The 11,119-nt window shown below is 40.5% G+C and overlaps 1 protein-coding gene across 1 annotated transcript; it reads right to left on the reverse strand.

Moving 5' to 3' along the window:
- Window positions 1-8,359, reverse strand: LOC110530053 (calcium-activated potassium channel subunit beta-2). The gene is made up of 5 exons (XM_021612833.2): window positions 7,913-8,359; window positions 2,998-3,126; window positions 2,614-2,781; window positions 2,020-2,215; window positions 1-1,574 (listed from the first exon to the last, which is right to left on the reverse strand). Exons 2-5 carry the CDS (start codon window positions 3,057-3,059, stop codon window positions 1,290-1,292), a joined length of 711 nt encoding a protein of 236 aa, XP_021468508.2. The 5' UTR covers window positions 3,060-3,126; window positions 7,913-8,359; the 3' UTR covers window positions 1-1,289.
- Between the last annotated feature and the right edge of the window lie 2,760 nt (window positions 8,360-11,119).

Genomic DNA, 11,119 nt, shown 5'->3' on the forward strand with positions numbered 1-11,119 from the left:
TTTCTAAGAAATTCTGAACAAGAAGGTAGGGTGTATTACAGTTGCATCATTTGTAAACAATTGCTTGATTGTAGAAATGCACTAGATTTACCGTCAGATTATTTATTTAATTTTGATATGCCTCACCATGGGAAGTCATAACTGCATCAATATGTTATTGAGGTAATTTATTGCATACAGAGCAAAATGTATAAAAAATAAACATGATGTAGCAACTTTCCTTGGTTGTCATCAGAGACACATTTTTGCATAGCACAATTTTTGTATGACAGACTGAACAATAAAATGGTAATAACTGCAAATAAGATAATCTATGGCTGACCCCTAAAATATGTTGATGCTCTCATTCAGCAATTTCCACATTAGATTCAGCATATTCTAGCTAGTTCGGGTATTTCGACAATGGTCTTTAACCCTCTTCTGCAAAAATTACATACAGGAACTGCACAAGGTTTTAACTTTGCTCAACACAGTAGGTCATGAACAATTATCTTCAACAGTGTACAATTTGGGAGAATGAACTCTGTCTCATTCCGTCAGCACAAATTTTGCTCGGCATTGTCATCTGTGAGATAAAGGACACGTGCTCAACATTACTCCAAATGTAGTATTGTAAGAGAGGGTACCCAACTTTATGTTAGAGCCCTGCGTTCAAAGTCTGCAAATCATTTAAGTATTTCTTATTGTGGTCGCATTGTCGAGCGGGAACCTGCAAGTAAGCATTTCATTGTATTGTGTATCCTGTGCATATGACAAGGTAGATAAACAACAACATTAAAATAGCCTATTCATTTCTGTGAAAAGGTTGCATATTCTGACATGTATGCATAGCTGGGGGAAGCAGGGTTGCTGAGGGTGCTGCAGCACCCCCTGAAAAATCTGAATTAAAAAATGAAATCACAAAAGTAGTGCACTGGGCCTTTAATAGTCCTGTATTAGCAGACCGATATAGCCATCTGCAGCATCAGCACGGGCTAAAGGTTTGTCCCCACCCCCAAACTACTTCCCACTACTATACATGCATGCATGTTGCTTTTCAGGCAACAGAGGTCATACATTAATTTAGCTGCTTAGATGTCCATTTCAGAACATTCCTTTCACATTCAATTTGCAACAGTCCGTAAGTAGAACAGAAGCAAATCAAGCCACCTGTTCTAAATGTCTCAGTGTTGAGAGAGCGACATTACAAGAGGTCACAGGGTCATTAGGTTAAAACAATCCCTTTCATGTCATTATCTGTCTGGACTGGAGACCATGTTTGTCGCTCTCAGTTACTGCGCTAGCAAGCTTCACCTCTTGATCTTGACTACCTGCTCACACATAATGGAGAGGTACTGGGTGAGTTTGACCATGAAGATTATGGCAGTGCCCCCCGTGAGCATGCAGGAGGGCCAGAAGAGCGAGTAGAAGACGGCGCTGTGGTCGTACAGTCGGGTCAAGAGGGCGCTCTCCTGCTGGTCGCTGGGGTCGTAATAGCAGGGCACCTGCTGGTGCGGCTTCAGGCGTTCTGAGATGTTCACGATCATGTGGTGCATGGCTGCAGTGTCCTTGTGGCACTTTGGTACGTAGAAACACTGGAAAGAGAAAAGTTGGTGGGAATGATGTTAGTTCAGGTCCCTTAATTTATTTTATTTTACCTTTATTTAACTAGGCAAGTCAGTTAAGAACAAATTCTTATTTTCAATGACGGCCTAGAAACAGTGGGTTAACTGTCTGTTCAGGGGCAGAATGACAGATTTGTTCCTTGTCAGCTCGAGGGTTTGAACTTGCAACCTTCCGGTTGCGTGCCTTTGTAAGCATCCCCAGATACCCAACGTGAATATTTATTCGTACAAATAAACTTGTGTTCCTGTTGACTTAAACATGGAAATAGAGCATCATGAGTCATGCAAAGCTCTAGGAGTTTTCCTGACCATGTGACCAGGAAGAAGCAGGCCCACATGACCCTGGCTTGTGCCAACAGCAATAGATTTCAAACCATTCAGTCATTCACAGCCTCCATTCTGACCCTCGGTTCACCTCAAAGTTGGATTCCCAGCTCTCCTCATTGTGAGATAAGCGGCTGAGCCTGCCCGTGGTGTTGACACTGACGTAGACCTGCAGACAGGGGAACTTAGAGCCTCTCCAGCAGTCTGAGCCACAGCTGTAAGAGCAGTTCACGTCTGCCATGATGGTAGAGTTGACCACAATACAGACACTCTCCTCTGTCCACACACTATATGGAGAGATGAGGGGAAGAATTCAAAAGTAATTGTAGGATTTTACACAGCGGCAGGTAAACATATATTTATCTCTGTGGTCAAATAATATTGCAGAATGATTTTGTGGTATAAAAATACAGAGTAGACACCCCTCGGAGGTAGATGTGTAATTTTCACATTTCAATTTAGCGTTTAAACATTGCATTTGCACTGATAACTGATAACCCTCCATAATACTGTGGCATGCTATGCCATAGTGTTCACACAACAAATACTGACAAACAAACATACTGCATAAACACTAAAGGCAGGTTGATTGAATTGCAGTCTTTGAGAATTAGCAACAGCAGAGTTCACCAAAATTACAAAATAGACAAAAAAATGATCCACTGTCAGATTGATAGTGCAATACCTGTCTGCGTAAGAGCGTAGTATGGTGATGCCCACGACAAAGTACATCATGATCGACGCAGTGACCATGGCCAGGCCCAGGAGAATAGCCCGGTCCTCTCCAGCTTTCAGAGCCGTCACCGTCTTCTTGTCCAGCAGGTCAACATCCCGGAACTTCTGGTAGATGGACCTGAGGTCGTGGTCAGACCAGGATTGGGGTCAAGTCCATTTTAATTCATTTTACAAGAATACTTGTTTTTTACTTTAATCTTTGAAATGTTCCTCAATTTAATAATGGGGAGAACCATCGTCTGTTTCCTACTTGGGGGAACCTCCACTGCATGTCAGCATAAAATATATGTAAATTAATTATTAAATTGGAGTGATTTTCAGAGTGACACTGTACCTCGTCGCTCCTCCTCCCGATGATGCCCCTCCTGCACTTTTGGCCCCTGTCACAAAGAACATCTTCCCAGACACCCCAAAACCTCCTCTGCTCACAGAAGAAGCTGTGCGGACAGACTGCTGGAACTGCCTGCAAAAAAAGAACAGTCCGTTATCACTCTGAACTCTATATATAGATAGTATAGATAGACAGATCAATAGTAGATTAGACATTTTGCTCAATATTGATTTGTTAGATATTGAGGAATGAAATGGCATGAATCACACTCATAATGACAGATTATCGATTATAACATTGGATTAGATTAATGATGGTAATTCCTAGTATTTCATCACCGGAACTCTTCAGTCAGTCCGTTTATGACCCCTTTTGCCAACTTTTGTGTCATGGAAACAACGCTGAAATAGAACTCTGTTGTTTGAAATATAGCATTTATATGTACCATCACAGACACAAGGCAACAGGCGCTCTTTTGTTATTTCAAGACAGTTTTGCAACTCAAATACAGAGATGGAGCAAAATAAAAAGTCTACCTGTGTCGCGTGATTTTGCAGTCAAATTCACTACCCTTTGTGTGAAAGCCAATTCTAAATTGTTGGCAAAATATGAACAAGTTCAATAAAAAACAGATCGAAACAGGGAAGGACTACCTGAAGTAGTTCAATAAGAAGCCATCATTTTTGTTGTCTGTTGAAAAGTGTTTTGCCTTCTTTTGCTACGGTGTGCACTAATGAATATGACCCAGACGTTATGACTTATATGTTTCAGATCGTCCAGGGGTCAGTGTGTAAGGTGAGGGTCGATGCAGTCCCACTTTGGAGATTGCCAGGCCTGTATTGAAAGTATGATTTGGAACAAAGACATTTCCATGACTTGATTGCAGTGGTGCAATACCATCGTGTGCATTTGTCAATATCAATTGGGCAAAGCTCATGTCCCCTGCTATACCAATACTTGAGCCCTGAAACACGCCACACAACATTTAGAGCGTAAATCGCGCTCCTCCAACCTTGAAGATTGGCGTCGGGCATGGTAGGATAGCCCTTGCCTCTGCACATGCATCTAATTTCTCTCATCTTAAATCGTAGATGAAAATAAAAACAGACCGGAAATGTACATATTTTTAACCGTTTTACTCCCTTCCCACTGTGCAAAAACTGGTTGAATCATAAAATGTCATAAAAAAAAAATCTATGTGATGACCTTGAATCAATGTGGAACACTTATTGGATTTGCAAAGTCATCAATGTAAGGGAATTTCATCTTTTTTTCACCAAACTTTTAAACCCAATGACATGGTGAAATATTTTGTTTGTATTTTCGCATTGAATTTACATCAGTTGACAACTCAACCAAATGTAAATCAAAACTAGACGTTGAACTGACATCTGTGCTCAGTGGGTTGGCATACGACGACATGGTTGTCATATGCTCTAAGTCTTCCACTTGCCAACTTGACTCTATTCCTAACAAGCTGGTCAAAGAAGTTCTCCCTGTAACAGGCCTACCAATTTTGAACATTATTAACTCATATCTCTAAACAGCAAAGTGATTTGAAAAATGATAGGCCCATTTCGCCTACCTCCTCATGCCTTTTGCACACAATGTTCTCTTTTTTCTCTTTTTCTACTGTGTTATTGACTTGTTTATTGTTTACTCCATGTGTAACTAACTCTGTGTTGTTGTCTGTTCACACTGCTATGCTTTATCTTGGCCAGGTCGCAGTTGTAAATGAGAACTTGTCCACAACTAGCCTACCTGGTTAAATAAAGGTGAAATAAAAAATAAATACATTTCAAAACTCCCTTTCCTTTCAAAAATTCTACAGAAGACTGTTGCTTGTCTAAATGTTCCAAATGTTATTTGGGTGTTCCACATGGCTCTGTTCTTGGACCCTTATTAGTTGATTTATAGTTACCACTTGGAAATGTAATCTGCAGACATGCCATGCACTTTCACAGCTATGCAGATGACACTCAAAATGTAATTTTCTTTTAAATCTCACAATACTTTGCCTTGGGGCATGCATCAAGGAATTTAAACATTGGATGACAACAGATTTCAGACTAAACAGAGATGATGCTAATTGGTAATAAAACACAAAGTTTGTTTTTTTATTGCCTTGTGTTTTTTTAAATTTGTATATCTCCTTCCTTGTACTATTCGACTGTGGTGCGATTGTACATGCACATTAAATAAAGTTTGATTTGATCATTTGATTATTTACAAATTAAGAAATACAAATTGTAATCAATTTCTGTAACAATTAGCAGAACAAGTCATTTCCCATAACATAAAGTGTGATGTTCTTGTCTCCATACCAACAGTAAAATAGCCCAAAAAAACAGCCCACATCAGAAAAGTTATGGGTCTATGAGTTGCTGACTGACAACATTGTAATGCAAAGACTTCGATAAACACTGCTGGATAGCACAACCTCGAATAAATCAAACAGACAATGGCATGGATATCAACATAGTTCAGCTCAAATGATTGACGGTTTAAAGTTAAATGAAGTTGAATAAAGTTAAAGGATTGCAAGTGCCACGTCGTAACAGCATCATTTCTTTTAAACTACATTTTGATCAATAGCTGTAATCGTTACCTCTTGAGTGCCTGAAATTGCATGCATAGCCTACCTGTATTGAATTCAACCAGGGAAATGCTTACAAAGACGGTGTCCCCTTTGCTCCTGCTCCTGAGTATGGATGCTGGAAATGCTTTTTAAAAGCTTCTGGTCCAAAAGATTTGTAGCTGTGCTTCATGCACCATGGAAGTTAAAATTGCACTGGCAAGTGATTTTGTCGCTAATGATACAAGGAATGTGCTCTGTGTTTCAGTCCAATTCAATGCCTGAACTTGCAGGGCTTCCCAACAGCTGGCCCATGAATGAAATTTAAGTCAAATGTACCAATAGATATATTGAAACATACGTACAAAAGCACGTAACAATTGGGGAAGATGGATTCCAAATATGTTTCACCTCTCAGATGGTAATGTTAGTGATCTGATAAGAACTATAGTATCCACATATAGGTTCCTGACAATAATACTCTCTTAAAATGTACACACTGTATATGAAACTACAGTGTAAAATATATGTATCTTACAATATATTATCCACATTTAATCTAAATGTATCATGGAAAATAGCCAGTTCATATATGTTTAGAGTGAAAATGCATTTTCCTATTTTAAAAAAAAAATGTTAAAATTGTAAATGTATTAATTTCAGTACTTCAGGACTTACTGGAGGAAATTGGAGGCAGTACTCAGCTAAGCATGATAGACCCCCCCTACACATGAACATGGATAAGAACATATGGATTATAGATGGTTGCATACGGTTCACAGTAACCACCATTTTGAGAGAATAATTAAGGATAACCCATATGCCCTCCATGTTATCTAATTATGTAACGGTTGCTGAGTGTGCGCTATTCATCACATGAAGTAACAGGAGAGAAAATTGTCTCTGTCCGTGGCTAAAGGATGGCGATGATGCTTCAATGACCATGGTTTGTGAAAACGCTGGCTACAGCAAGAATGTACTGTACCTCTCTACATTCCCATTATCCCTTTAATGAACCATGTCCTCCTACCGTTGCAGACCCTGCGAGACAAACGCTTTACTACTCTCAAATTCTTTCCCAACATTGAGTCTTGTGTTACAGTGGAATCACACCGCCTCTGAATTTGTTGGATGTGTCAGTGTCGTTCTTTGTTGACGTTTTGATGTTTTGTTCAGGTCAGGTCAAATCAATAGAAAGTGTTGGAAATCTCAGTTTTCCAACGTATACTTTTCTCTTGCTAAACGAAATGTTGAAAGGATGTTTGAAATACACCTACATAAGTGGCCATCTTTGGCAGAGCAACCTAAGGCCTCTGTAGGACTTTTGTACTGTATGTGTGCGTGTTTCTCTTTGATCAGACTAAATTAGTCGGAGATGACATTACATATTAATATACTAAATATGCCATTTAGCAGACACTTTTATCCAAAGCGACTTAGTCATGCATGCATTTTACTTACAGGTGGTCCCGGGAATCGAACGCATTATCTTGTCGTTATAAGCGCCAAAGCTCCATGCTCTACCAACTGAGCTACAGAGGACCATGAACCCATTAGAAATAAGATAAACAAAAGTGAGGTGTTTATTTCATTAGTTACAATCCCTCTGGGGACTCTGCTTTGATCTCCCACAGTTTAGTGTGTGCTAAATCTCACCACATGGCCTGGCATATTTACACTCACTACAGCCACAATGCATTTCAAAGTTGGCCCATGCTAATAATCTTCCTCTGACTTCTTGGATACCAACATTTGCTTTTAGAGAATGTCTCAGGATGTATTTTCTGCCTTGTCCTTCGGGTGGTTATTGTTCTGTGGCCAGGTGTCCCAGTGGTTAGTGTATAAAAAGACACATGCTCCTTTGCAATGCTCCCAGCATGAAGCAGAAACTAGAGTAATTTCACAACCAAAGGAATGAGAATCGGAAAGTATGGAGTTATCGTGTTGACATGATGTTTGACACATGTCAAATGTCATACAATCAGTCACAGTTTATATATAACCATACAAACTACATATGTTGGTGTGGTTTTGCCCTCTGTTTCCCCCCCACTCAAAACTGGTTAGTCTTCATGTAGTGCCAGATGAGATATAAAAAAATGGAAGGGGTGACAAAATCGTTTAATTATCTTAATGTTCTCATGTTTATCATTTATTGTGTCTGTATCAATCGGTGTCATAAAACATGTAACATTGGCACCTCTGACAGTACATGATCTTGTTCACTTCCTTAATTGTAACACATCCCACAAGTTACAACACCTATTGGTGTGTGTCTTGGTACCTTGTGCATTTGCACATGTCAGCTAACAATATATATGTGTGAAATCTGGTAGGTCTTACCTCTTGCTGGAACTCTGTTTTCATCTTCCCGGACCAGGGGAAGGGATTCAACTGTCAGTGGGGGCTCTCTCCAACACGGCATGGACTCTCAGTGACAAGCCTGCTACTTCTTATTTAAACTCCAACCCCAGTCAACCGCATGCTTGTCATACCTGTGTGGGCAACTTGAGTGACAAGTACCATACCCCATGCTTAAAATGAGTTGGTCAAGAAGTCAAGACACATTGAATTTGAGTGCCTCAATGTTTAGCCATTTTTTCTGGCCCAATGGCTGTCTGACACTGTTATAGCATTTGCTCAGGTGTGAAGGTGTGTGTGTGTGTGAAGGAAGAAAGTTTGATGTACAGCCCTCTGTAGTGCTGGAGTACCATTCCTTGGTAGGGTATACACTGCAGCTATAGAACAGGAGATATTTTTCCTGTTTTGCCACAAGGTGTCTCTGCTGCCATAGAAACAGAAAAATGCAAAGCAGCTTCCCTGTTATTATCCTTGTGATTATCAACTAAAATATCTTTATTTTACAATTTTGAGATAACATTTCAATTGAAATAAATGGCATATTCTAATTTATTGTTTCATTCATTTGTGTGAATTTTGGAATATAAAATTCACTAGATGTAAAATTCTGTGTATATTGTGTACAAAACATTAAGAACACCTGCTCTTTCCATGACATAGACTGACCAGGTGAAAGCTATGATCCCTTATTGGTGTCACCTGATGACAAAATATTTAAGTGACTTTGAACGGGGAATGGTAGTAGGTGGCAGGCGCACTGGTTTGAGTGTGCCAAGAACTGCAACGCCGCTGGGTTTTTCACTCTCAACAGTTTCCCGTGTTTATCAAAAAATGGTCCACAAACACAGGACATCCAGCCAACTTGACACAACTGTGGAAGCATTGGAGTCAACATTTTATTTGATTTAACCTTCTTTTAACATGTGCCAGCATCCCTGTGGAACACTTTTGACAGATTGTAGAGTCCATGCTCTTATGAATTGAAACTGTTCTGAGGGCAAAAGGGGGTGCAACTCAATATAAGGAAGGTGTTCGTAATGTTTTGTACACTCAGTGTATTCTATATTGTATATTTGGGTCATCATACTGTTTATTTATATTATTATTATTGACTTAAAGCAATGATTGATCCCTTTTCTATTTATCCAGAGCTACATTAGAGGAAGGCATTATAAGATATCCTCAGTGGCTTCTCCATGGTTCTCTATACTATAGATCTGCTTAGGGGATTCCCTTGGAAACCCCTTGTAGCCATGCAGCCATATTGGATCCTAATTGGCTCATTACTGGTCTTCCATCCATAACGATCATTCACTACCAGCCTCTGCTGGTATTTCCATCTTCTCCTCCCAAGGGACGTTCAGCCCCTGCCTAATGAGCTACTAAGCTACCTCTGTCAGCAGTGTAACGTCAACTCTGTGTCAGGAGCTTACAACCTCCCTCAGGAGCCTTAAAAAGTGGCATGAAGCTGCCTCCCTATTGGGAAACAATGTTGTTGTTTTTTTTACCATGGCCTCCGCTCTTAGGCCCAAAAAATAACCATGCCCATCACCATCATATAGTGAGAAAACAGGGAGAACTTGTGCCCAATATAGCCAAAGAGGAGGAATGACATGACACAAGTACAAAAGGAATGGCATTTGTTGTATATGTGTGGCTAAGCCTAAACATAGCTGCGGTGGAGGAAGATTCGCAGGAGAATCTGAGACTTTCTGTGTGGGCCAGATTTGGAGGTGAAGCAACAAGAGTAATGGGAGATGAAAGCCGATTCTTCCCCTTTGTTTCCCCTGGTTGGGATAAAAATAACTAGTGCTGAGCAGGCACTGGAGCCCATGCAGTAGTCTGTCTCCAGCTGGCTGCTGGGGACAGGATGAGCATGATGATGCCACACAGGCTTTCATTCATGGGGATAAATCAGCATGCATTGATTGCACCATGTTGACGTTGTGCATGAGGAAGTGCTGTGTTCTGAATGTGCACAAAGAAAGTGACATATTATTGAGGTGATGATGTTTTTTTATCTGTATACTTAGGTTTTGAATGAACCCTTCATTTTTAGATACCATATTGTCAGTAGACCTACACTGGGCTGCATCACTGACATTGATTTATGATGAATTGCCAAAGTGCACCACTCGCTCTGGTCATGCTGTCGATGTCATAATAGTGAGCGACGACGGCTAATTGACTCTTCTGTATCTGGAACAAAACAATCACAGTAGCCTATAGCAGTGTTGGAGATATTCTGCCTTGAAGGATTTGTCCTGTTTTCCCTCATTAGCCCCCCCCCCCCCGCCTCCAACCCATACACACACTCAAAGAGAAGAAAAAAAAGAGAATGTACGCAATACTACTGTCGCCAAGGGAGCCGGCGAAAGCTTTCATTGGCGTAGCTGTATCCAAGCAATTACACAATGCCAACAGGTCCTCCGCATATTTAAACAAGTTACCGCTGTGCTTATATCCATTGCAACCCCTTCATCTAATAGTCCTGCTACAGCAACCTCCTCACAGTCACAGACCCACGCATGTACACGCACACACACACCCAAGCAGGTACACACACAACAGATAATCAGGCAGTGTTTTGATTCCTATTCAAATCCCTAACATACATCACTTCGTATCCCACATACATGCTCCGATTCCTCCCGCACAATCAGCACCTTTCAGTGTAAAATGTAGACAATATCTTTCTAATATATAACATATTGCACTCTCAGATTACAGTACAGCCCCGTAAGCACACAGCTATGGCAAAATAACCATAACAGATGGAGCTACTGTGCTAACCCAAATCATGCTTTACGGTTTCAACATTAGTGGTTTTAAGCACTCGTGTATGCATGTCCTGTATATGGATCAGTGGATTTATGTAAGTGGGGGAGAGAATTGGTGTTGAAGCCATGTACAGTTAGACTCTGCTGAATAATGCATTGAGTAAACCCTGGCATTGGGAAAGGGGAATGCACTCTGCATTTGATTAGAGAGGCTGCCAATGCGCCCACACACAGTGGGAGTGATGGAGCATATATTTCTGTTTTCCACAAAGGGGAGGAGGGAGAGAGGGAGGGAGCATGTGAGAAAAATACCAATTATGTAGAGACGTACAGCTCTGTACTAAGCCCTCTGTTGGAGCGTTGACCTTGAGCTACATAGTAGTGAACAATGCACATTTGATTTCACAAT

This window comes from Oncorhynchus mykiss, chromosome 8 (genome assembly GCF_013265735.2).
Source record: "Oncorhynchus mykiss isolate Arlee chromosome 8, USDA_OmykA_1.1, whole genome shotgun sequence".
Classification (NCBI taxonomy): domain Eukaryota; kingdom Metazoa; phylum Chordata; class Actinopteri; order Salmoniformes; family Salmonidae; genus Oncorhynchus; species Oncorhynchus mykiss.

Excerpts from the sequence above, each read along its gene's own strand:
- LOC110530053 (XM_021612833.2), bottom strand. The coding sequence starts at position 3,059 with ATGTTCTTTGTGACAGGGGCCAAAAGTGCAGGAGGGGCATCATCGGGA. Across the intron at positions 2,216-2,613 it reads CTACGCTCTTACGCAGACAG|TGTGTGGACAGAGGAGAGTG; the intron begins GTATTGCACTAT and ends CTCTCCATATAG. Across the intron at positions 1,575-2,019 it reads GCTGGGAATCCAACTTTGAG|TGTTTCTACGTACCAAAGTG; the intron begins GTGAACCGAGGG and ends TTCTCTTTCCAG.